Raw genomic sequence first — 27,712 nt, forward strand, 5'->3', positions numbered from 1 at the left:
GATCAGGATGAAGTGAGTGCATGATCTAGTTCCCTCAGAGTAAAGGTGGCATTCAAACACGCAATTCTGGGAACAGTATCACACAAGCTGCCTGCACTCATTTCCGATGGAGGAAGGCAGGGTGATAGTGGGAGGAGCTCAAAATCTCTGCAAAATTGCGGCCCCACGTGTTGGAGATAGCAATAGGGCCCATTATGGCATTGTCTGCTACATTCAGGTCGGAAACTGGGGAATGGATCTTGGTCCCAGAGAGCTGTCGGACGCTGACCTACATGATAGAGGAGGGAGTGGAAATGTTAAAAGAACTAGTGAATGAAATCCAGCTAGCGTTTTCACTGTCCTGAAGAACGTGAAAACACTGTGCATGCATTTGTTTATAATGAATGCATTTTGCCATCAAACGATGACTGTTAAAAATGCTGAGAGAACATCTCTGTGTGTGAACTGCATCATTGCATGCCTCAGTCCACCAAGGAACCGGGACACAGCATGGTAAAGAGGAAGTTCGAGGAATGGAACTTTCTGCAGCAGTAAGGATAACATTTGAAAGGTATTCTACGTGGTCATCACAACTGAGGAGATCTTGTTCGTTGAAGGTCGCCAGGGAAGAGTAAAGCCTCCAAACGGCCTTAGTAAGCTGCCATTTAGGTGTGCACGTAGGTGGGATAGGAGTCAGCAAACGGATAGCATATGGGAAATGGTTGCTCGAGTAGGTGTCAGAGATAATGGACCACTTGAGATGATGGACAAGATGGGCAGTGCAGAAGGATAGGTCCAAATGAGAATAGGTGAGTGAAGAGTCTGAAAGAAACATGGCTGCTTCTGAGTTAAGGTAGAAGAGGTTAAACTGATTATGAAGGTCAGCCAAGAGGACACCTCTCTGACAGGCTCTGGGAGAACCCCACAGGGGATGGTGTGCATTAAAGTCACTGAGCAGCAGAAAGGGGTGAGGTAGCTGCCCAGTAAGCTGTAGGAGGTATGCCCTGGTGACATCAAATGGAGGGATGTCAGCGGAACAAAGGGAAAAGGTCAAATGAGGAAGGAAAAGGCAAACTGCAACATCTTTAAGATAGGCAGTCAGAGAGATGGGGGAAGGTCAAAATGGACAGGGAAGAAATGCTAAAGATCAAAGCAGTCATGAGGACACAGTTTTGTTTTCTGAAGACAGAGGACAAGTGGACACTGGGATTCTAAAAGCAGCTGTAAATCCTCTTTGTGGGATCGAAGGGAGGAGAGTCATGATGAGGAAAAAATGAAGGGTTGTCACCTTGCCAGCTGCCGAGTGCCAGCTGGTGAATACTCATTGCTACAGGGCACAGAGGCTGCTCCATGAGATCCATGGGAGCATCAGTTTTCTTCTGCTGTCAGCGTGCAGAGTCCAACACAGAAAAAACGGTTGGTGGTGCGCACCTGCGACACAGACACCAGCCGGGCAGGGGTATCATGTGGTGATACCATCGAAGATGATCTCGAATTAGCGAACGAGAAGATGTTTACCTTTGTTTGACTTCTTTGAGCCTTTTTGGGCAGCAGAGGACGACTCGGGTGTTGGTTGGCTGGAGGGACATAGGATGTCTTCAACTATTTCATCTGTCCTTTCCATCCTGCCAGTCGTGTAGCTGGTGACTTCGCCCCATGAGGTGAGAGTTTGATGGCTTGTTGCACAGCTGGAAGACGAAATGGTGATGCTACCATGACAGTTTGATGGCTTGTTGCACAGCTGGGAGATGAAATGGTGACGCTACCATGACACTGGGCAATTTCATAACCTCAGAACTGAATTTGAGGTTGCATGTCTGCGTGGCCATGTCCTTCAGGGAGCGAGATGTAGCAAGAACAGTACTGTAAGTGCAGAGGGTAGAACACCAGGTTTGCGACTGGCCAATAATGTATGAGTGACCGAGTAAGGTACTTTTTCCTTTAACTAGATCTCCTGGACAGCCTGCTCATCAAGGTACACGGGACAATCTCAAGAGGAGGCAGCATAGGCACACTGCAGTTGGTACAGTGGGGATGTACTTGAGAATGGTTATAGTTCAACAAAACTTCCCCACGACTGCCTTGTCTTTGAATAGTTTATTTGTGATTAAACCTTGGAAATCCAGAATAGAATAACAACTATCTGAAAATTATAGACTGATACTCCACACAGAGGCGGTGTTGAGTGGCAGACACATTGAAACGAGACTGCTAGATATTACTAGCTATCAGACTAAGTCCTTTATCAGACACAAAACTAACGCATATGCACATGCATACAAATAGTCACTTATCTCTAGGTGCTACAGCCCAACCACAATTGTGTATTGAGGTGAGCATGAGCAGCTGGGTTGGGTAGTGGTGTTACAGAAGAGCCAGGGGGGAGGGGGATGGGGGGGGAGGGGTCTCATCCTAACATCTCCACCCAAGCAAAAGAAGCTGTTCACCTCAGTAACAGTTCATGGCAAGATAGGTCTGACCAAAAGAGTATGTTCACTTTATTGTTCTGCAATGCTAGCTATTCAGTAGAGTCCCAGCTAATAAATGATGTATCATAAGCATTGAGTTTTGTTGTGTTAATAAACCCACACAGCTGTATTTCAGGTTGATTTAATATGCAACAAATTGTTTCATTCTAAATGAACACCTTCAGCTGATCTCAAGTTCAACAAGAGACGGATTAGGTAAGCCGCTAAAAGATGCACTTTATATACAGCAAGTAACTCAAACAAAAGAGTCACCATGTCTTTGTAACTCACTCCCAGTAAATGGCAGAAACCTGTCCGGTTCACAACTCAAAAACGTCTAATCACCACATTAATGCTGAAAGGCACATCCTGGAGTGAGGCAAGAACAATGAACGTCTTCATCAACCTCCTAGCACAGATGGCAAGCAGTACGCGAAAGGAAAGTAACATACTGCACTCTACTAGACAGGTGAGGCAAGGTCACTCAACGAAAGTTAGATATTCCATGAATCATTTTGCATGACACATTGCAATGATGTGGAATGAGTCGTCTCCTTGCAATAGACCTAAGTGTAAGACCTGATCCAAACACTGTCCCATTACCATCTTCTGTGAAAACACCGCTTGGCACCTGTTGACAGCAGTGTACTAATAGTACACTATAATACATCATTTTGAACAAGTGGTCAGCAGGAGATTACAATTCCAGACAAGCAAATTTTACTTGCTGGCGACACTGAGGGGATCACTTCCTGAGTGGTGCTGTGGACACTGGATTTATAGTGCACGCTACTGCTGGATGGTGATGACAGCAAGCTGTGATCTCAGGAAAAATACGCCTCACATAAATTAGATGTACTTGTACAAGGTGCATATGAGAATGGTGATGGTAGCCTGAACTCTATCAGGATGGATCAGAAAGAAATTCATTATCATTTTGACAGCAGTTAAATTTACTTCTAAATTCATGTTAATAAATTCTAAGCTGGGGTAGACAGGGGGGATAGAGGAAGCATGTGGCAGGCACAGATAGCAAGATAGGGGTAGGGTTGGAGGTAGGGGCTAGGAGTGGGGAGGGAGACTAGTGCTGCCTGTGAGTTTCTGATGTGTGCCATGCAAATGCCCAGTGGGCACGCCATTTATAAATGGGCATTTGCCTGGAAATGTGCAAGAAGCAGTTTTAAAAAGTGCTTCTCAAAGTTTTTACTGTTAGAATGTATAATTTACCAATTAAAATAAGAGATGGGACGATACTCTCAGTATTATAAGTTAGTAAATGTTTATATTTAAAAATATGTATGTCATTCATTGCCTTTATTATCAAGACTAAAAGGAGAGAGGAGAGAAGCACTTTACACACACAGCATTTAATAGCTGTGTAGTGAAAAGCCGGTATAAAGAAACATTGTCCTTGGGTAATTGCTTTATAATGCAACACGTTATAATCCACGTCAAATCTCTGAATATTGCTGAAGAATCATTTATTGATAACAATATTATTACCTAATGTATTAAACAAGTAGCATGTGTTTCTCGATAATAAATGTATTCTTAAATAATAAACCATTTTCAGTGGGGGAAAAAATTCTTTATTGGCAGATGTAGTGACATCTGAGACAGGTTCTAGTTTTCTTTACTTTCGTATGAGCGCTCTGCTGTGAAGATAAAATAAAAACACTAAAATAAAAAAAAAATATTTAATAAGACGCCGGAAACATTCAGTTCCACAACAGTCAATTCCTAGAGAATTGGCGATTCTTGGACTCGTGGAATCTGAATTGGCAGATGACTTACACTTAATTAAAATCATTACGGATGAACTTTTTTTCTAATATTTTTGTAGTCTTACAGTATAAGTAAACATACTATGCTTTATTTGAAGACTTACTTTCAAACTTGGGTTTCGTTTTCTTTTTTACTATGTACCACCCCAAGAACTGACCTCATTAAAAACGTATAGTTCATTTACAGTCCAATTCATTTTCCCCAAACTCTCAAGGAAATTTTTCAACTTGGATACCCAACCACTACAGAATTACAAAACCAGTGTTGCAAAACACCTTTTCCAATACAAAATAACACTTTAAATTTTTTTTTGTAAGTGCCACTAATCAATCTGCGCATTTATGAATTTTTGATATTTGCCCAGACATTTATCCAGGACATTTGCCCCAACTTATTAATATACAGGCATTTTACATCACTACCATGGGAGCAAGAAGGGACAGGGTGAGGACGGCGTACAGGGCTACTAAGTGCAGCATCGGGAGTCTGTCAGTGTGGGGGAGGAGGAGGGGAGCAGAGAGGACTACACAGGAGCACTGGAAGGCACGACAGAACGCGTGTGTAGGGCTGGAACAGGGGAAGGAAACGGGATAGGCAGGTAGACGAAAGGGACTAATGAAGGCTGAGAGCAGGGAGGGTTGTGGGAACGAAGGATATGTTACAGCAGGTGTTACCACCTGTGCAATTCTGAAAAGCTATTGTTTGTGGAAAAAATCCAGATGGGCCAGGCTGTACAGTAGTCTTGCAGTAAACTACATCTTGTTGGGTGGTATTCTTAGCAACTGAGTGGTCCAGCTGCCCTCTGCCACAGTTTGGCAGTGGCCATTTTTGCAGACAGACAGATTGTTAGTTGTCTTGCCCATATACAATGCGGCATTGTGATTGGAGCTAAGGTGGTACATCACACGACTGCTTTCACAGGTGTGTGCGTCTTCGCTGGGGTAGGAGACGCCTGTGACAAGCCTATATCAGGTGGTAGCATTGCGAAATATGGGACAGGCCTTGCATCTAGGTCTATTGCGTGGATATGAGGCAGTGTGCAATGGGCTGGGAGCAGGGATGGAATAGGGATGTATAGGGATAATGCATACGTTGGGTGGATGATGGAATACCATTGTAGGAGGAGCAGGGAAGATACTTTTCATTTAAGGGCATGCCAAGAGGTAGCCTAAACCCTGATGAAGAATGTGGTTCAGTTGCTCCAGTCTTGGTTGGTACTGACTCACTAGAGGGGTGATTTTTTGTGGCTGGACAGCACGTATGTGAGGTACAGTAGGTGACTGGAAAGATAAGGAGCGGGGGACCCCTTTCTGGACAAAGTGGGGTGGGTAATTTCAGTCTGTGAAGGCCTTTCAGACCCCTTTAATGTTTGCTGAGAAGGGCTGTTTGTCACTACGGATAAGACAGCCATGATGGGGTTGGACTGTATGAAAGACACTACTTGGAGTGGCAGCTGTCGAAGTGGAGGCATTGTTGGTATGTTTGATGTGGAGGGAGGTAATGATGTAGCTGTTCTTGAGGTGGAGGTCGACATCGAGGAAGGTGGCTTGTTGGGCTGGGAGGCCCACGCAAAACGAATGGGAGAGAAGGTGTTGAGGTTCTGAAGGAATGTTGATAGGGGTGCTCACCATCTGTTCAGCTCATGATGATTTCATCAATGAATCAGAACCAAGTGGGGGGTTTAGGTTTCTGAGTGGTTAGCCAGGATTCTTCTAGATGGCCCATGAATAGGTTAGGATACGATGGTGCCATGCCAGTGCCAAATGGTGTACCACTGGTTTGTTTGTCAGTGATGGCTTCCAAAGGAAAGTCATTGCGGGTGAGGATATAATTGGTAGAGGGGACCAGGAAGAAGGTTTTAAGCTTTGAGTCAATTGCATGCTGGGATTGGTAGTGCTCAACATCAGTAAGGTCATGGGCATGGGGGATGTTAGTATAAGAGAGGTGGGATCTACAGTGACAAACATGGTTTCGGGTGGTAAAGGAACAAGAACTGTTGAGAATTGGTAGAGGAAATTGTGGACATTTTTTACATATGATGGTATATAACAGGTATGAATGGAGCAACTGAATGACGTTCTGCACCAGGGTTTAGACGACCTCTTGTCAAGCCCCCCTGAAATGAAAATATCCGTCCCATACCCCCTCAGTGATATCCCATCATCCACACAACCTGTACAATACCCTTGTATGTCCCTTTTCCATGGCTGCTCCCAGCCTTTTGTGCCATGACTCATATTCTGCAATACATACAGATGCAAGACCTTTTCCATAAATTGCTGTACTACTGCCTGCAGTAGACTTGTCACAGGCATCTCCTACTCTAACAAAGGCAGGGCCACTTGTGAAAACAGTTGAGTGATGCACCAACTTAGTTGCAGACACTGTGCCACTCTATATATGGGTGAAATGACCAACAAGCTGTCTGTCTGCTTCAATGCCACTGATACTGATGAACTGTGGCCAACAGGCAGTTGGACCACCTAGTTGCTGAGCATGCTACCCAACAGTATGTGCTTGACTTGAGCAAATGCTTTGCAGCCTGTGGTACCTGGATTCTTCCTAACACCAGTTTTTTTGAAATGCACAATCCCTTTGGCCTCAATCTTTTAGAGTCCCTGCCCCCAGCCTAGCCTTCTTCCTGCCCCCACATACTACATTTCCCTACTCTACTCCCCCCCCCCCTCCCCCCTCAGCACAGCCTCAACATGCTGCATCTAACAACCCAATACCTAACGTCACCACATCCCTGTACGCCCTCACAGGCAGAATTAGCATCTTTCCCCATCTCTATCCTGCTACCCCACACCACCCTGCATCACTTCTGTACTCTACTAACCAGCCCAGCACAGATCACTGCTCACCTCAGACACAGTGAATTGCAGTCAGATCTGAGCTCCCCAGAGAAGCCACAGTGCCAATTTGTGAGTGACCCGTGCTTGTGTAAATGCGTGTTGTCTACGTCTGATGAAGGACTTAGTCCGATAGACGAATTATATCTAACAGCCTTATTCGTTGTGCTTGTCTCTTGAGTAGCTATCAATCTTTCACACTGTTGTTATTCAATCCTGGATTTTGCTAATAAATTCCCATTTTTCTGAAACGATTTTTTTCTTTCTACATCCTGCCTGTATTTTATCTACTTCTACATCAACAATCCAAAAGCCAGCAGATTGCGTGTTGCATAAGATACCTTCACTGCCAATGAATGACCCCCCCTTTCCTTGCTCCATTCATTAACGGCATATGGAAAGAATAAGAATTGGTAAACCTCTTTACTAAGCTCAAATTTTTCGAATTTTCTCACTGTGATCATTTCGTGAGGCACATGTAGGAGGAAGTAATATGTTGTCTGACTCTTGTCGGACATTATCTCTTGGAATTTCAATAATAGAACTCTCCTAGATGCAGAGCACTTCTCTTGTAGTGGCCGCCACTGGAGTTGAATACCTGTTTGACATTCATGATGACTAAAGAATGGTTTTATGAAATGTGCTGCTCTTCGGTCGATATACTCCATGCCTTCTATGAATCCTTTCTTTAAATGCTCTCAGACTGATGAGCAACACAAAGAATCAGTTGACAAGAGTTTTGTAAGCCACTTCCTTTGTGGATGAGTTACATTTCCCTTAGTTTCTTCATATGAATCTCAGTTGCTTGCTTTTCTTATTATTTCTTTTTATATCCTCTCTACTTTGGCCCTTATCAATTATTTGGCTGCCAAGTAGCAAAATTCATTCATGACTTTTAGTGTTTCATTTCCTGATCTAATTTGAATACTTTCCATTATGCTAGTTTCATTTTTGCTGGTGCTCATTTCATAACCTCTGTTCAAGACACTATCTATACTGATGAACTGCTCTTCCAAGTCCTTTGCCATCTTTGACATAAATGCAGTGTCATTCACAAACCTTAAAAGTTTTTATTTCTTCCACCAGAACTTCAATTCCCTTTTCAAGCTATGGTTTTCTTTACTGCTTGCGCAGTATACCAACTGAATAGCATTGGAGAGAGGGTACAACTCTCATTCCCTGTGTTAGTATGCCTCCCTTAAACTCGAGGCAATATTCTACGATGGGACACACAAGGGACTCGCAAGCAGTGTCCTTTGTAGAATGACTGCATTTTCTCAATATTCTACCAGTGAACCGAAGTCTTCTACTTGCCTTGCCTAAACCAATCCTACTTAACTCTGGTTCACATTCATACAAATTGTTATAACAAAGTACTCTTACAAGTTGGCTCATTCTTACTCTGCATTATTGATAGTACAGAAATAAGACATTGGCACTTTTTTTTCTTCATTTTGTGAAATGCATAATTCTACATTTATGTAAATTTAAAGCAAGTTGGCAAACTTTGCATCACTTTGAACTCTTTTGAGATCTCAAGGAATATTTCTGCAGCTTTTTTCTGACAGTACCTACTTCATTATATCAGCATCATCTGCAAAAATTTAAAAACCCCATGAACCATGGACCATGCCGTTGGTGGGGAGGCTTGCATGCCTCAGCGATACAGATGGCCGTACCGTAGGTGCAACCACAACGGAGGGGTACCTGTTGAGAGGCCAGACAAACATGTGGTTCCTGAAGAGGGGCAGCAGCCTTTTCAGTAGTTGCAGGGGCAACAGTCTGGATGATTGACTGATCTGGCCTTGTAACATTAACCAAAACGGCCTTGCTGTGCTGGTACTGTGAACGGCTGAAAGCAAGGGGAAACTACAGCTGTAATTTTTCCTGAGGACATGCAGCTTTACTGTATGATTAAATGATGATGGTGTCCTCTTGGGTAAAATATTCCGGAGGTAAAATAGTCCCCCATTTGGATCTCCGGGCGGGGACTACTCAAGAGGACGTCGTTATCAGGAGAAAGAAAACTGGCATTCTACGGATCGGAGTGTGAAATGTCAGTTCCCTTAATCGGGCAGGTAGGTTAGAAAATTTAAAAAGGGAAATGGATAGGTTAAAGTTAGATATAGTGAGAATTAGTGAAGTTCGGTGGCAGGAGGAACAAGACTTTTGGTCAGGTGATTACAGGGTTATAAATACAAAATCAAATAGGGGTAATGCAGGAGTAGGTTTAGTAATGAATAAAAAAATAGGAGTGCGGGTTAGCTACTACAAACAGCATAGTGAACGCATTATTGTGGCCAAGATAGACACAAAGCCCATGCCTACTACAGTAGTGCAAGTCTATATGCCAACTAGCTCTGCAGATGATGAAGAAATAGATGAAATGTATGACGAGATAAAAGAAATTATTCAGGTAGTGAAGGGAGACGAAAATTTAATAGTCATGGGTGACTGGAATTCGTCAGTAGGAAAAGGGAGAGAAGGAAACGTAGTAGGTGAATATGGATTGGGGGGAAGAAATGAAAGAGGAAGCCGCCTTGTAGAATTTTGCACAGAGCATAACTTAATCATAGCTAACACTTGGTTCAAGAATCATGAAAGAAGGTTGTATACCTGGAAGAATCCTGGAGATACTAAAAGGTATCAGATAGATTACATAATGGTAGAACAGAGATTTAGGAACCAGGTTTAAAATTGTAAGACATTTCCAGGGGCAGATGTGGATTCTGACCACGATCTATTGGTTATGAACTGCAGATTGAAACTGAAGAAACTGCAAAAAGGCGGGAATTTAAGGAGATGGGACCTGGATAAACTGAAAGAACCAGAGGTTGTACAGAGTTTCAGGGAGAGTATAAGGGAACAATTGACAGGAATGGGGAAAGAAATACAGTAGAAGAAGAATGGGTAGCTCTGAGGGATGAAGTAGTGAAGGCAGCAGAGGATCAAGTAGGTAAAAAGACAAGGACTAATAGAAATCCTTGGGTAACAGAAGAAATATTGAATTTAATTGATGAAAGGAGAAAATATAAAAATGCAGTAAATGAAGCAGGCAAAAAGGAATACAAACGTCTCAAAAATGAGATCGACAGGAAGTGCAAAATGCCTAAGCAGGGATGGCTAGAGGACAAATGTAAGGATGTAGAGGCTTTTCTCACTAGGGGTAAGATAGATACTGCCTACAGGAAAATTAAAGAGACCTTTGGAGAGAAGAGAACCACTTGTATGAACATCAAGAGCTCAGATGGCAACCCAGTACTAAGCAAAGATGGGAAGGCAGAAAGGTGGAAGGAGTATATAGAGGGTCTATACAAGGGCGATGTACTTGAGGACAATATTATGGAAATGGAAGAGGATGTAGATGAAGATGAAATGGGAGATAAGATACTGCGTGAAGAGTTTGACAGAGCACTGAAAGACCTGAGTCCAAACAAGGCCCCGGGAGTAGACAACATTCCATTAGAACTACTGATGACCTTGGGAGAGCCAGTCATGACAAAACTCTACCATCTGGTGAGCAAGATGTATGAGACAGGCGAAATACCCACAGACTTCAAGAAGAATATAATAATTCCAATCCCAAAGAAAGCAGGTGTTGACAGATGTGAAAATTACCAAACTATCAGTTTAATAAGTCACAGCTGCAAAATACTAACGCGAATTCTTTACAGACGAATGGAAAAACTGGTAGAAGCGGACCTCAGGGAAGATCAGTTTGGATTCCGTAGAAATGTTGGAACATGTGAGGCAATGCTAACCTTACGACTTATCTTAGAAGAAAGATTAAGAAAAGGCAAACCTACGTTTCTAGCATTTGTAGACTTAGAGAAAGCTTTTGACAATGTTAACTGGAACACACTCTTTCAAATTATGAAGGTGGCAGGGGTAAAATACAGGGAGCAAAAGGCTATTTACAATTTGTACAGAAACCAGATGGCAGTTACACGAGTCGAGGGGCATGAAAGGGAAGCAGTGGTTGGGAAAGGAGTGAGACAGGGTTGCAGCCTCTCCCCGATGTTATTCAATCTGTATATTGAGCAAGCAGTAAAGGAAACAAAAGAAAAATTCGGAGTAGGTATTAAAGCCATGGAGAAGAAATAAAAACTTTGAGGTTTGCCGATGACATTGTAATTCTGTCAGAGACAGCAAAGGGCTTGGAAGAGCAGTTTAACGGAATGGACAGTGTCTTGAAAGGAGGATATAAGATGAACATCAACAAAAGCAAAACGAGGATAATGGAATGTAATCAAATTAAATCGGGTGATGCTGAGGGGATTAGATTAGGAAATGAGACACTTAAAGTAGTAAAGGAGTTTTGGTATTTAGGGAGTAAAATAACTGATGACGGTCGAAGTAGAGAGGATATAAAATGTAGACTGGCAATGGCAACGAAATCGTTTCTGAAGAAGAGAAATTTGTTAACATCGAGTATAGATTTAAGTGTCAGGAAGTCGTTTCTGAAAGTATTTGTATGGAGTGTAGTCATGTATGGAAGTTAAACATGGACAATAACGAGTTTGGACAAGAAGAGAATAAAAGCTTTTGAAATGTGGTGCTACAGAAGAATGCTGAAGATAAGGTGGATAGATCACGTAACTAATGAGGAGGTATTGAATAGGATTGGGGAGAAGAGAAGTTTGTGGCACAACTTGACTAGAAGAAGGGATCGGTTGGTAGGGCATGTTTTGAGGCATCAAGGGATCACAAATTTAGCATTGGAGGGCAGCGTGGAGGGTAAAAATCGTAGAGGGAGACCAAGAGATGAATACACTAAGCAGATTCAGAAGGATGTAGGTTGCAGTAGGTACTGGGAGATGAAGCTTGCACAGGATACAGTAGCATGGAGAGCTGCATCAAACCAGTCTCAGGACTGAAGACCACAACAACAACAACTGCAAATATGTTGTTTTTAATATTGTCTGGCAGTGATAAAATAAAATATAAACAACGAGCATCTCACCCCACTTTCCTGAGGAATGTCTGAAGGTAATTTTACTTACATCAATGAATCTCCACCTAAAATAACATGCTGTCTTACTCCTACCAAGAGCTCCTCAATCCTATCACAAATTTTGTTTCATGCCCCTTATAGGCTAACCCTACTTTCATTAATAGTGTCAAACACATCTTAGAAATCAAGAAATACAGCACCCACATCATTTTCTGGATCCATGGCTGTTAGGATGTCGGAGAAAAGTACAAGATGGGTTTTGCATGATAGATGTTTTTGCAATATATGGTGCTTGTAACTAAACTTTTGTTACTTGAGAGGGCCCCCATGAAAAACAAGTGGTCACAGAATAATGAAATTCTGTAGAAACACTTGTAAGGATGAGCAGAATAGAAATAAATAGAATAAATCAATGAAGGAAACTATGTTTACGTTTAGATGATTGTCTGCATCATCGATAGACTGTAACAGCACTAGAGATTGCTCCACTGCTGCGTCAAACATCTTGCTTGGGACATTTGCTACCTCCCTCGCTATGCTCATCTTTAACCTCTAACGCGATACTGTCTCGTTGACATAACCCGTCCTTCATGTAACCCCACAGCCAGAAATTGCACAGGTTCAAATCTGGTGGTCACACAGTTTGGCACCATCAGCCAATTCTACACACATATTACAGAGTAGCTGAGGTGAAGATCTATGGTCGATATTTGCAATGAGTAGCAGCACTACTACTGTTGGTTTGATAAACAAGCATAACAAATAAAGCCCTGCTCACCTTGCCCAGGCACATGTTGACTGTCAACAACTTAATGCATACTGAACCTTGTGTTTCAACCCTATGGTGCCATACCAGCAAGTCAAGACACTGACAACACAAATCCTGCAGTCCACAGTCTGAACATCATCCTCATAAATTTGGTTACCCTTACAATAAATTGTTTTCACCTACACCAGTTCAAGTGGTGAAAGTTTATTTATAACCACACTGTACATGGTGGTTGAGACGAGGTAATTCTTTTCATGATACTTCAGTGTTTGAGCACAGAATACATTCTACAACTGACAGTCAATGAGATAGGTCAGCAGTTTTGTAGGTCTTCTGCTACCCTTGAGGTAGAATAGAGTGACCTGTGTCTTTGTCCAATTACTAGACACTGATTTTTCTTTAAGGATTCTACAGTGAATTATGTTTAAAATGGAAACTAGCTGCAAATTCCCGGTTACATCATGCTCAAGGACCTTGCTTGATTTTATCAGTTTCTGATGGTACTGCCACATATCTAAATAACTCACCTTTTCAGTGAGGAAACGGGGGCACTACGGTACAAATGTATCTTCATTACTAAAGGAAAATCTGAATATCGTGTTCAGTGTTTCTGCTATCTCTTTATTACCCTTAGTATTGGTTCCTGCATCATATGTTAGTGTCTGGACAATCATAGTCTGACAAGGGTGCATTACTAGCTGCATGAATTTCACTGCTAGTTCAGGTTAAAGTTTACCATACGTTGTTGGCCCACTGCATAGGTACGCAGCAAACATTATTAATGCAACATCATGTTTGGCTAAGGGCAGCCAATAGAAACAACGTATTGTGTACTTTCTGCTGTTACCTTTCACTGTGAAATAATAATTTAAATTGAACATATAGATATCACTGTGTTGACCAAAAAATTTCTTATAGTGACAAAGTTGAGTACGTCATATTCACGACACTGTGAAAAAAAAAAGCTCTTACTGAAACTTCCAATGCCCCCCTGGCAGTTAGCTCAGGTATTTCGAACCAGATTTCTCACTTGCATGTGAACCGGTTGCACGGCGAATAAACTAATTTACTCTACAATGATTAACTTACAGCTTCAATCTTTCATACAGTTATAGGCAAAGTTACAACATATGTCAACCATTATTTAACTATTTTGGAAATAGCACGATTAATTTTTCCATAAATAATTGTAACAATGAAAACCGTTAGTTGTCTGGTTTGTTGTTCGAATACGTACACAATGTTTCTTAAAAATACTGAAAGAGATAAATAAATTTGACATCTTCAGAAAAAACTATGCTTTGATATTTACTCACAGCATTCTTTAGCTTGACAATATAAGCCTTCGAGTACTTCTTTCTTTTTCTCAATATCTTGTATTCTTTCCTCTGTTAACGCCATGATCTTTTTGTTCTGAGGATCTTCGGAATTCATTTTGGTTAGAAAGATCAACTGCAGTCAAAACACACACCACAGATTACACACAGAGTTCTACAATTGCAGTGACCGAAGGGTTGCCAACTGCAACACAAAATATACTTAATGCGTATTTAAGACCTATATCAACTATGGTATATACAGCAGCAGCACCAGTTGCAGTGTATAATCAAAGAATACGTTTTTAGCTACTGTAATTCTTATAAAACGAAACAAATCAGTGAGTGAGTGTGGTGACCACAGTCAGTTATCGATATCATTCCAAGAGCTAGTGTACACTGTTGTCAAACCTGTTTAATTTGGCGGTAAAATAACTGAATTTCGTCTGCAGCACTCAGCGGGATCAGAAAACAAGAAAGCAGACAACACATTCGAAGAAAATGTCCCTGCGGACTTTGCGTGAAAGGAATTGTGAGAAAGAATGTGTTGTTCTTGTTGAGTAAGTGTTATTTTGATAAAGAATACATATATCTGTGAGCTCAGGTGTGGTTATAGAACTGGTATATTTTCCGGTTACTTAATCAAATACGGCTGTGTTTTGCCAGAGTCGCAAGCGTATCACATCTGCGCTGCTGATCTATTTCACAGAACAGCATATTATGAATATGTTGATCAGTTTAATGCGTTAGCTGCTACCAGGTTTCGGCCAACTGCATTCATCAATATCATACACGGAAATCAAACTGCCAATGATTCATATTATATTTGGTTGGTTTTGATCTTGGTTAATTTAATGTCTGTAAAGGTAGAATGTGTAATACAGTTGAGAACATGCCTATTATTTCTTTATATAAAAAACCTTTGATGGGTTCAGTTCTCTTATGCTTGCACAGTAGAGGATCTCATAAACCTACCAAAGAAGCCACGTTTCCCAGTGTCTTTACATCCACAATTTTTCTTGTAAAATGTATTTTAAGCAAACCATTAACGATGGAAAAAAATAATAATCATTTTAATGATGTGATATAAGACCAGGGCACTCATAACTGAACAGTTTCTTCAGAAGTTTTTGCTACTGTGTGTTTTCCCGATTCAAAAATAGTGGTATTTGTAGCTTAAACAAAGAAATATGAACTATGCAGAATGTGCTCGGAAAATACTTCATGTTTTGAAATGACAAGGAAACTTCTTTAGCACTTTGTAATTTAAAGTCCTCTATTTATTGGAATTGTAAAAACCAAGGAATGTAATGATTTTTGAACTGTATGTAATTATTTTGTTAGTTCTCTTGTACTTTTATTGTAATTTTTTGTAAGCACAGTTTTCACTCATTTTGGGTACCTTGCCAGGTGTCGTGATTCACAAATTTGGATCATTTTTATGTCTCAGTGTTGAACACTGTCAATTCATTCTCACAAAAAAGAAAAAAAAGTATTTAAAGAGAGTTAATTCTCGGTCCCCTGCCCAATCCAATGAATAGAAGAATAGAATTTTTTGTTTAAAATGTGTGGCAAGATAAAAACAAAGGCATGGACAAGCTGGAGCTAAAACAAGCAGTTTTGTTATAGTGCAGGGATTTCCAAACCAATATTTCCAATTAAATATATTTTAAGTGCTTCTACTCTCTTCCAGAGATACTGTGTTTGAGAATTTTCCAGGAAGATGGTTTTATAGTATTATCAAATCAATAAACTTTGTCATCTGTTGTGTGAAAAACAAGAGATGATAAATTTTTGTAGCTCTCTTCATCTAAATTAATTAGGTAGTTTACCATAGTGGTTTGCATGTATTCTTTATCACTTCATGTCCACAGCTCATGGTCTAGTAGTTAGTATTGTTGCCTCTGGATCACGGGGTCCCGCGTTAGATTCCCGGCTGGGTTGGGGATTTTCTCTGGGTGTTTGTGTTGTCCTCATCATTTCATCAGCATTGTCTTCATTCGTGACAAGTGGCTAGATTGGATTGTGTAAAAATTAGGACTTTGTACGGATGCTGATGACCGTGCAGTTGAGCACCCCACAAACCAATCATCATCATCATTTATCACTTCACATACCATTTAATGTAATAGTATGAGACTTCCCAAATATGTTGGAGATATGTATGATAAAACCTTTGTTGGCTTGGACAAGGATAGGGTTGGAAAGTTGTCATGAGCTTTTGAATAGAATCAACTTAGCAACCTAAAGAAGCAGCAAAAAGCTCTAACTCTGAATGCACAGATGGATATTTTTGCATCTACATCTATACCCTGCAAATCACTATGAAGTGCATTGTGGGGGGAATTCTGCGTTTTACCAAGTATTAGGGTTTGTCACTGTGTTTGAACTCCACACTTCCTGAATGAAAATTCTTTGTTGTAATGCTGTACTATCTCGCTCTTCATTTTGTTTTTAAAGGAAACACAGCAGTGTCAGACAGATTACTTATAGCAATAATTACTGTCTAACAGCAACATATTACAGATGTATGCCTAGTATATAAAACCTCATTCTGAATTAAAAATGTGGGATCTCTCAAGGTTTTCGGCCAGGGCTCAAGCCCAATGTCACTGAATTTTACTGATTTTTAATGATTGTTTTACTCCCATTCTACCGAGCGAATTGTCGCAATGGCTAGCACACTGGACTCGCATTTGGGAGGACAGCGGTTCAATCCCATGTCCGGCCATCCTGATTTAGGTTTCCCGTGATTTCCCTAAATTGCACCAGGCAAATGCTGGGATGGCTCTGACTGCTCTCTGCTTGTTGGAATGCATTTGTGTTGGATGCATTTTGAAGGCTACATGTAACGCCACCACTTATCATAACTTCATGAAACTATAGGGGTCAGGAGGAATATTACATAATGTCTCAACGCATTATGCATGTTTTCAACTGAAACTGTGCGAGAAAAAAATATTTCATTAGCTACTGAATGCCCCTTGTAATTTATAGGTTAAGTTTTGGGAATAAGCTTCTCTTGTTGGTGCAGTGTAAAGCACTGGGCTCATATGCAAGAGAAGTGGGGTGAAACACCTGTATGGCCATTCACTCCTGTATAGTGTTGCTAAGGTAAATGCTGGGGTGGTTCTGCTGAAAAAGACAAGCCAGTTTCCATGTCCAGTCTGACCTATGTCTGCACATGTTTGTACAAATTTAGGTGTGTTCGATCAGTGCTATCAATATGAAATCATCACATGCAAATGGCTTCCCAGTTACTTCCACCAAGTCTTATGAATACTCTCATGAATGCTCCCGTTACCAGCATATGCTGTTGGGAGGAATTGTTAACTATTAGATTGACTAACTGGAGTGTTTCCAGATCTGTTACTAAAGCACAGCATTTGAATAGCTGTCCAGTGCAGTAATCTTTTAGTTCTGTGACATGGGATTTCATTTCACTATTTGTCTGCATAGCCACTATCCTATTCCCTATGTTTGCATACAGTAATTTGGTTCTAATCCCTATAGGCTAGCAGTGGGGTAAATGACTGCATTGAACAACTGATTGGCCAGTCAAATGTTTTTCCACTCAGTTGCTGTCCTCCCCCCATCCCATTTGAATGAAACAACCAAATGTAGCTCCCCCTGCGGGTCTGGGGTAAGAATAGACCTGAGGTACTCCTGCCTGTCATAAGAGGCAACTAAAAGGAGTTTCACGTGTTTCGGCCTTTATGTGACGGTCCCCTGTAGGGTTTGACCTCCATTCTTCAAAATTTTCCTCAAGAGTGAGCCAATTGGGAAAGGGTACCTTACATGCTGCATAGTGTCCATCGTGCATTGAAATTTTTAACCCACTTTCTCCTTGCTGCATTGCAGTCCTGCCCATTCTCCATCTCTTGGGGGAGAACGCCTTCCTGGGTGCGTTTTCAAACATGCACCACGCACTGTCATTGTGATGACGATGGATTTCGTTCAGTAGCCATTCCGTTGTGGTGCGGCTGCCATGTACCCTGTTGGTTGTAGCCCCCTGACCACACAAGGATCACTCTGCTGATGCCTGCTCTGTTAACTCCCCACGTATGCCAAGGGATAGTTGCCCGTCCCCCTGGGGCATCAGGACTCCCAGCAATGGCCATCCTGCCAGGTGGCCTTTGCTGCGAGTGGGTGGTGCCCCTGGGGAGGGCCCCTTGTTGGAGTGGGTGTCATCAGGGCGGATGACACGTGATGAAGTGTAGTCCGTCATCGCTTGCTGGTGGTCAAACACCAGCAGTCTCTAAGCGTTCACAAGCTCAATTCAATGCACAGAAGTACGACTGCAAATCGTTCCCCTCCCTGGCCACAGCATGGGAGGAATGTCAGGCCAAGGATGGCAGCGAATCTTATTCGCCCTGGTACCTTGTATGTTCGAGAGCTGATGGGGAACCTTTCATGAAGATGAAGCCTCAGTTTTTTGTTGAGCGTTTAGAGGACAAGTTTGGGGAGGTGGAGGAATTCTCCAAAATGAGATCTGGGTCAGTCTTGATCAAAACAGCATCCTCTAACCAGTCACGGGTGTTACTCACTTGTGACAGGCTGGGGGATGTTTCTGTAACCATCACGCCCCATAAGAGCTTAAATATGGTCCAGGGTATCATATTTCATGGGGACCTGCTTTTGCAGTCTGATGACGAGCTGTGCCCCAATTTAGAGTGGCAAGGTGTACATTTCATCTGGCGTGTCCACCGGGGTGCAAGGGATAATCAGGTTGCCACCGGTGCCTTCATCTTGGCCTTCGATGGTGATACATTGCCCGAGAAGGTCAAGGTGATGGTCTACCACTGTGATGTTAAAGCCCTATATCCCTCCCCCGATGCGGTGCTTAAATGGTGGAAGTTTGGCCATATTTCTTCCTGCTGTACTTCCAGCGTCACATGTCGAGATAGCGGACGTCCATCACATCCCAATACTCTATGTGCCCTGCCTCCCATCTGTGTCTACTGCGGAGAGCACCATTTGCCTTACTTGCCTGACTGCAGGATTCTCCAGAAAGAAAGGAAAATTATGGAGTACAAGACCCTGGACCGACTGACCTACAGTGAGGCTAAGAGAAAAATTGAACACTTGTATCCTGTGTGTATGACATCGTCTTACGGTGCTGCTACAATAGTTCTGTCACCGTCAGCTCTGCCTTCCCCAGTCATCTCTCAGAGCTGGCAGACTACACCTGCCTCCTTAATGGTGGGAGGGGGCGTTTCCTCCCTGTTACTCCTGCACCACCTACTTCGGAAGCAACTTCTAAGCCAGAGAGATGTAAGTCTTCTTCCGCTTCTCTCGCTAGGAAGGGGTTCCTTGGGTCACTTCCTCCCCAGGTTTCTGCTAGTGGGAAAGATGACACATGCCGTTGGCTGAAGAGCCCAAAATTAGCTGGTCTTAGGGCTTCATACTCGTCCTCAGTCCTGGAGACTGAGAGACTGAGCCAGTGAAGTCCCAGCTGGGGAAACCCAAGGAGCAACGAGAGAAATCCAAAGAGAAAACCCCTAAGACCAAGGAAATTGGGGTGGCACCCACACCACTGCTACCTACAAGCTCTGCATCCGAGGATGGTATGGAAATTCTGGCATCTGCCGAGGACCTGGATCTCGCCGGACCCTGAGACACAATGAATATAGACTGCACAGGCAATAAGTCGGTGGCAGCAGGTGACTCTGAAGCATAATATACCTCATCGAATGTTCCATGCCTTCCTAGTCTCAAAATGATGTCATCCTCCAGTGAAATTGCGGCGGTTTCTTCCACTGCTTGGCTGAGCTATGGCAACCATTACACTTTACACCTGCTATCTGCATTGCCCTCCAGGAAACCTGGTTTCCGGCAGTGTGGACCCCTGCCCTCCGCAGCTATAAGGGATATTACAGGAACCGTAATGACTATAATCGAGTGTCAGGTGGAGTTTGCATTTATGTCCTAAACTCGGTCTGTAGTGAAAGTATGCCCCTTCAAACCCCTTGAAGCTGTGGCTGTCAGAATAAGGATGGCACAGGAAATAACTGCTTGCAATGTATATCGTCCTTCATATGGTGCAGTACCCCTGAATGTATTAGCTGCACTGATTGATCAACTCCCTAAACCTTTCCTACTTTTGGAAGATTTTAATGCCCATAACCCTTTGTGGGGTGGCACTGCCTCTGGCAGAGGCAGAGATGGTGAAACTTTACTGTCTCAGTTTGAACTCTGCCTCTTAAATACTGGGGCCGCCACACATTTCAGTGTGGCTCATGGTAGTTACTCAGCCATTGTTTTATCAATTTGCAGCCCAGGACTTCTCCCATCTATCCGCTGGAGAGCACATGATGACCTGTGTGGTAGTGACTGCTTCCCCATCTTCCTGTCACTACTCTGGTGTCAGGCCCACAGACGCCTGCCCAGATGTTCTTTAAACAAGACGGACTGGGAAACTTCGGGCTCTGCTGTCACCATTGAATCTTCCCCACACAGTAACATCAGTGTGATGGTTGAGCAGGTGACTACAACAATTGTTTCTGCGGCGGAAAATGTGATCCCTCGCTTTCTATGGTGCCCGAGGTGTAAGGCAGTCCCTTGGTGGTCGCCAGAAGTCGCTGAAGCAATTAAGGTGCAACGGCGAGCTCTACAGTGGCATAAGCGACACCCTTCCCTTGAGCACCTCATAGCCTTTAAATGCCAACGTGCCCGTGTTCACCACCTAATCAAACGACGGAAGCAGAAGTGTTGGGAGAGATACGTCTCGACCATTGGGTGCCATACTTCACCTTCCCAAGTCTGGGCAAAGATCAAACGTCTTTTCGGGTACCAGACCCCAGCAGGTGTTAAGGGTGTTACTATAAATGGCGTGTTACCTACTGATGCAAACGCGACTGTCGAGCACTTTGCTGAGCAATTTGCTTGAGCCTTCATGTCGGAGAATTAACCCCCAGCCTTTCGCACTCTCAAACGGCAGCTGGAAGGGAAAGTCCTCTCCTTCACTACATGCCACAGTGAATGCTATAACGCCCCATTTACAGAGTGGGAGCTCCTCAGTGCCCTTGCACATTGCTCCGACACAGCTCCTGGGCCTGATCGGATCCACAGCCAGATGATTAAACATCTCTCTTCTGACTACAAGCGACATCTCATCATCATCTTCAACTGGATCTGGTGTGATGGCATCTTTCCATTGCAGTGGCAGGAGAGCACCATCATTCTGATGCTCAAACCTGTGACAAGCCGCTTGATGTGGGTAGCTATAGGCCCACCAGCCTCACCAATGTTGTTTGTAAGCTGCTGGAACATATGGTGTGTTGGCTGTTGGGTTGGGACCTGGAGTCACGTGGCCTACTCATTCCTCAGTGGGGGCGACTTCTGCCAGGGTCGCTCTACCACTGATAATCTTGTGTCCGCCGAGTCTGTCATCCGAACAGCCTTTTCCAGATGGAAACACCTGGGTTTCATCTTTTTCGACTTAAGTAAAGCATACAACAAGACCTGGCGACATCATATCTTTGTCAAATTGTATGAATGGGGTCTCCGCGACTTGCTCCCGATTTTTATCCGAAACTTCCTGTCACTCCTTACTTTCCGTGTCCAAGTTGGTGACTCCCATAGTTCCATCCATATCCAGGCGAATGGAGTCCCGCAGGACTCCGTATTGAGTGTATCTCTATTTTTAGTGGCCATTAACAGTCTAGCAGCAGCTGTCGGGCCCTCTGTCTCACCTTCTCTGTATGTAGAAGACTTCTGAATTTCATACTGCTGCTCCAGTACTGGTGTTGCTGAGCATCGCCTAAAGGGAGGCATCCACATGGTGCAGTTATGGGCTCTAGCCCAAGGCTTCCAGTTTTCAGTTGCAAAGTTGTGTGTCATGCACATCTGTTGACGTCATACCATTCGTCCGGACCCAGAACTTTACCTTCATGATGATCCACTCACTGTAGTGGAGACATATTGATTGTTAGGACTGGTTTTTTCACTTCCCTATCTTTGTCAGATTCGGCAGAAGTGCTGGCAGCACCTCAACGCCCTCTGTTGCCTGAGCAACACCAATTGGGGTGCAGATTGCTCTACGCTGCTGCGGCTCTACAGAGCCCTTATTCAATCCAGAATTGACAATGGGAGTGTGGTTTATTGTACGGCAGCGCCCTCAGCGTTACATTTACTCGATGCTGTGCACCATTGCGGGGTTTGACTAGTGACAGGAGCTTTTAGGACGAGTCCGGTGACCAGCGTACTGGTGGAGGCTGGGTTCCCTCCATTGCAGATAAGACGTGCACAACTGCTCACCAGTTATGCAGCACACATTCATAGTTCTCCTGAGCATCTGAGTTACCATCTCCTTTTTCCACCTGTGGCAGTCCATCTCCCACATAGGTGGCCCAGGTCGTCTGGGCTAATGATGTGGTTCGTGTGTGGTCACTTCTCTCCAGAGTGGAGTCCTTTGCTTTACCACCTCTACTTGTGGTCTGTTCACGTACCCTCCATGGTGTATGCCTCGGCCGCAGCTTTGTCTTGACCTTTCATGTGGCCCTAAGGACTCTATTAACCCTGTGGCTCACCGCTGTCACTTCCTCATGATTCTTGATGTGTTCGGGGGCTCTAAAGTGGTTTACACCGACGGCTCGATGTCTGATGGTCACGTTGGCTTTGCCTACATTCACGGCAGCCATATTGAACAGCATTCCTTACCTGATGGCTGCAGTGTATTCACTGCAGAGCTGGTGGCCATTTCTCGTGCACTTCAGTATCTCCGTTCATGACCTGGGGAATCGTTTCTTGTATGTACCGACTCCTTCAGCAGCCTGAAAACTATCGACCAGAGCTGCCCTCATCATTCTTTGGTAGCATCGATCTACGAGTCCATCTATGCCCTGGAATGGTCTAGTCATTCAGTGGTGTTCGTCTGGACCCCCTGGTCATGTCAGAGTTCCAGGAAATGAACTTGTCGACAGGCTGGCCAAACAGGCTACACGAAAACCACTTCTGGAGATTAGCATCCCAGCAACTGACCTGCGTTCATTATTACGCCATAAGGTTTTTCAGCTTTGGTAGACAGAATGGCAAGATCTCAGTACACACAACAAACTGCGAGCCATTAAGGGGACCACAAATTGTGGAAGTCCTCGATGAGGACCTCTCACAGGGACTCCATGGTTCGCTGCCGGGTCCGCATTGCCCATGCCTGGGCGACCCATGGCTACCTTCTTCGCTGTGAAGACCCAAATCAGTGTTGGTGTGGTGCCTGGTTGACAGTGGTACATAGTCTTCTGCTCTGTCCTCCTTCGGCTGCCCAGAGACTTAATCTTTTCTTGCTGCACTTATCATTGATTTTAGCAGACTACACGTCATCAGCTGATTTGGTTTTACATTTCATCTGTGAGGGTGGGTTTTATCATTCAATCCGAGTTTTAGCACATGTCCTTTGACCCTCTGTGTCCTCCACCCTAGTGCTTTTAGGGTGGAGGTTTGAATTTTTGCAGGATGGCTGGCTTTTCCTCTTCATTTTCGTAGTTGGCTGGCCACTGTAATCTGCTTCCTTGTTTTACTCTTTTCTGACTGTTTCTTGCATCTCTCCGTTGTTTTCTTGTCCTCTTTTGTTCCTTTTAGTGTTCATTGCTTTTCCTTCGTTCTTGTGGTCATTCCTTTCTTTCCGTTTTGTGTTATATGTCTCATCTGTTTTATTCTCACACTTGTGGCATTGTTTTATTAGGAACAAGGGACTGATGACCTTGTAGTTTGGTCCCTCCCCCCCCCCCCCCCCCCCCCCTCCCACCCTCTCTTAAACCAACCAACCAAATGAAACTAGTCTCTCTGGGTGTGAATTTTTTTCAGTGAGTTGTCTCACATCAAGTGACACAAGTAGTTGATGCTTACACCTATTTTATGAATGTTTTCTCTCGAGCTCTCTCTTTGAGTGATTTCTCTTAAATATTTTTTCAGTCTTTCCATTCATGCGTGGGACAATGTTGTTAGGGTCAGAGGCATGGTGCTGCCACTGCTGGTAGGCAGGACCACCGTTGGTGTGAGCAAATGGCCCAATTGCTGGTGCAGTGCAGGGACTCATAGTAGCAGGTCACCTCCTCATGCCAGATGTGCTGCTGGTGACACTAGGAGGCTGACATGGAGTGTTCGGGGTACACGTGCAACCTAAGAGGGCTGAATTCAAGTGGTTTTTAATTAATGGACTTCATCATACCTTCTCAGTAAAATGGAAGACAAACGGCTGCTAAAATTTGTCAGTGTCCTTTTGTTCTTCTTGTATCTCTATGGGAAACTTCTATACTCAACTTCATATCCCCCCCCCCCCCCCCCCTCCCAGTGATACATCATCTTCATTATTGCATGTTAATTACATCTGGAACAACTCAATCCACAGCAATATGTTAATGGGTTTTAAATACTGAAAAGAAGAATAATCTATTTAGTATATAATTAAATGAATATGTACAACTCTTATTTTAACTTTGGCGTACCCCGAGATGTCTTCACTTACCCTGGGGCTAGGACTGCCCTATGATGCTGTGAGTACCACAATTGTGTACCACTGCTTTAGTTCAACTAAGGGCGCTGATGACCTCGATGTTGAGCGCCCATAAACCCCAACACACACACACACACACACAACACACACACACACACAGTTCAACTAATGAAAGTATTAGACTTGTTTCTTTCAGAAGAATGAATGGGTAGCTCAGTCACTAAAGGGTGATGTTATTTGAAAGAATGAATGTCTGTTTCAACTGACATGACTGGTTTCACTCGAAAAGGAAGGATGAATAACTGTTTTTGTTGTGTACAATTTTTTACACAGTGGTAAGGAAAGCTGGGCTACAGAGTGGTATCGCAACTGTGGTCATAGGGAAGCTGGACATAAGCAGAAATGATTAGTGAACAAGTTAACACAAAAAACAAAATATTTACGTAACTTGTATTTTTCCACATGAACGAAGACTCTTTGCAAATATTACAGCAAGAAATAAAGTCCAGCTGTCACAAATGTCAATTGGGAAGAGCCTTTCGCTGTATGAAGCATGAACGATGGTGTCGTAGCGCGGAGGCTCCAAGTGGAGGTGGGCTGAGCAGCTGCCAACAGCCATCCTGTATCGTGGCGGCAGAGGGCACTGTTGTCCAGAGCTGCTGGAGGCATGGCTTACTGGGTGCACACCATTGGATGTGACAGAGCCAGCGCGACCACTGTCAGCATCAGATGGTAACTTGTTATTCCGTTGCCAACTGTGGATTGCTGGTAGGGTGGTATTGATACATGATACCACAGTTTTCATTTGGTTGCTACCATGGACTGGTTTCACTCAAAAGGAAGCAATGAATGTGTAAGAATCCAATGGATACATAAAACACCCCCCTCCCCCCCTCCCCCTTGCTTCCGACATCTCTCAGGCCGCAGGCCAGAGGAGGAGGAGGAGGAGGAGCAGCAGCAGCAGCACAAGAAGAAGAAGAAGAAGAAGAAGAAGAAGAAGTTCCAGGACAAGGCACCTCCCCTCATCGTCCCTTGCCGCCCCCCCCCCCCCCTGCCGCCTCGTGGTGCCACAGAGGTGCCATCTCCCCCCTCACAACCTGAGTCTTATTTATGGATGCCACCCCATCCTCATTGACGATGACGGATGGTGACGTGGCAGCGTGATTGGCTCCAACCCGTTTGCCGCCCATTTGCATATCCATTTCGTGATCATTCAATGGAACTGTAATGGCTACTACTGTCGCCTCCCAGAGTTGCAATCCCTTATTGCCTTTTAATAGGTGGCTTGTGTCATTATCCAGAAATTTCATTTTACTGATGCTCACTCACTGTCTTTTCATGGGTTCTGTGCTTTCTGTTGGAAGGGGTTGGCACTTTGAGGGCTTCTGGGGATGTAGGCATGTTGGTCCATACAGGTATTGTTAGTAAGTTGATCCCACCTTGTACCACATTGGAAGCGGTTGCCGTTCGGGTCCATTTGGACTTTGCCATCACAGTCTGCAATCGCTATTGCCCTCCTGACAGGCCACCTACATCTTCTCCCCTAACTGCCCTCCTTCAGCAACTCCCCCCTCCCTTCCTCCTTTGGGCTTTTTATGCTCATCATCCTTTGTGGGGCAGTGCATCTTCCTCTAGTCTGAGGCTCTTATTGACCAATTTCTTGTGGACAACAGACTGTGACTTCTTATAATGGTTCTTGTACACATTTTAGTACCACATATGGCACTTTTTGTGCCATTGATCTTTCACTATCTTCCCCTCCCCTTCTTCCTTCCTTACACCGGTTACCACAGGATGACCTCTGTGATAGTGACAAGTTTCCATTGATTCTCTCATTCCCTTCACGCCCCCTGATGACCAGCTTACTGACTCACCTCTATATACCTCCCAGGTCGTGTTTTGCTCTTTGTCAAGATGCACTGATGAAGTCATCTGTGATCTGCGCTGCCGGAATTGTCGTTCCTCAAGCAATGGGCCCTGTTTGCTGCTCAGCCAGTTCCGTGGTGGAGCGCAGCTTATTGCCACTGATGTCCGTGATCGTCATCACACCTTGCAACACTGTAAGCAGCACCCGTCTTTCGCTGATTTTATTACCTTTAACCATTTTCGTGCCAAAGCCCGTTACTTAATCAAGTGGAATAGATGCATGTGTTGGGAATGCTTTGTCTCCTCTCTGGGTTCTTCTGTCCCTTCATCATGCTTGCTGGCTACACTCCACTCCTTCCAAGGTTGTCAGCAGCAGTCATCCATTCCGGGTCTTACCCTTCCAAGTGGCCTTTGTACAGATCCATCATGTCTTGCGGAACACCTCGGGACCCATTTTGTGATGGCATTGGTGTCAACCTCCTACCCAGCTGCCTTCCTTCTCTGGAAACAGTGGGCTGAACCTTCCTGCTTATGTTTTACTCCCTTGTCACGCGGAATCCTACAGTGAACCTTTTACTGAATGGGAGCTGCGTCTGGGTCTCCCTTCGTCCCATGTTTCAGCTCCTGGCCTGATTCCATCCATAACCGACGACTTCAACACCTCGTCCTCCTCAATGCCGATATCTCCTCCAGGTGTTTAACCATACTTGGCTCCAAGGCGTTTTCTCCTCTCAGTGGAGACACAGTATTGTGCCTCCTGTCTTAAGCCCGGCAGGGATCCATCAACCTTGATAGTTACTGGCCCATGAGCCTGACCATTGTTCCCTGTAAGTTGTCCGAACGGACAGTGTCTGTTAGCTCAATTGGATCTTTGAATCTTGGGACCTTTTATCTCCTTACCAGTGTGGCTTTCTGGAGAGACAGTCTCCCATCGATCGTCTGCTTTGACTGGAAATTTCACTTTGGCAGGCCTCTTCTTTGCACCGCCATCTTGTTTCAGTTTTCTTTCATCACAGTAATGGCTGCAACACAGCTTGGTGCTGTCACATCCTCCTTGTGCTGCATGAGTGGGGTCCTCCTAACTTTCATTTGGCAGTTCCTATCCCACCGGTCATTCAGAGTCCAGATTGGCACTGTTCTCAGTTCTCTGTGGACCCAGCAGAATGGTGTTTCACAGGACTTCATATTAAGTGTCCTTTTTCTAATCGCAATTAATGATCTTGTGGCCTCAGCAGGTTATCTCCCACTCGATGGCCTATGCAGAATGACA

At 43.9% G+C, this 27,712-nt stretch overlaps 2 protein-coding genes across 3 annotated transcripts in view; one reads left to right on the forward strand and one right to left on the reverse strand.

Annotated features, from left to right (window-relative positions):
* Window positions 1-14,292, reverse strand: part of LOC126416142 (EP300-interacting inhibitor of differentiation 3) — a 105,968-nt gene extending 91,676 nt beyond the window's left edge. For both annotated transcript variants that reach the window (XM_050083687.1, XM_050083688.1), the window contains exon 1: window positions 14,124-14,292. In XM_050083687.1, coding sequence (XP_049939644.1) covers window positions 14,124-14,241 — 118 coding nt within the window. In that variant the 5' untranslated portion in view covers window positions 14,242-14,292. The remainder of the gene's footprint in view (window positions 1-14,123) is intronic.
* A 255-nt stretch (window positions 14,293-14,547) lies between these two features.
* Window positions 14,548-27,712, forward strand: part of LOC126416141 (origin recognition complex subunit 5) — a 165,318-nt gene continuing 152,153 nt past the window's right edge. Inside the window, exon 1 of the mRNA XM_050083686.1 lies at window positions 14,548-14,683. Coding sequence (XP_049939643.1) covers window positions 14,625-14,683 — 59 coding nt within the window. The 5' untranslated portion in view covers window positions 14,548-14,624. The remainder of the gene's footprint in view (window positions 14,684-27,712) is intronic.

Source organism: Schistocerca serialis, chromosome 8, assembly GCF_023864345.2.
Source record: "Schistocerca serialis cubense isolate TAMUIC-IGC-003099 chromosome 8, iqSchSeri2.2, whole genome shotgun sequence".
Lineage (NCBI taxonomy): Eukaryota > Metazoa > Arthropoda > Insecta > Orthoptera > Acrididae > Schistocerca > Schistocerca serialis.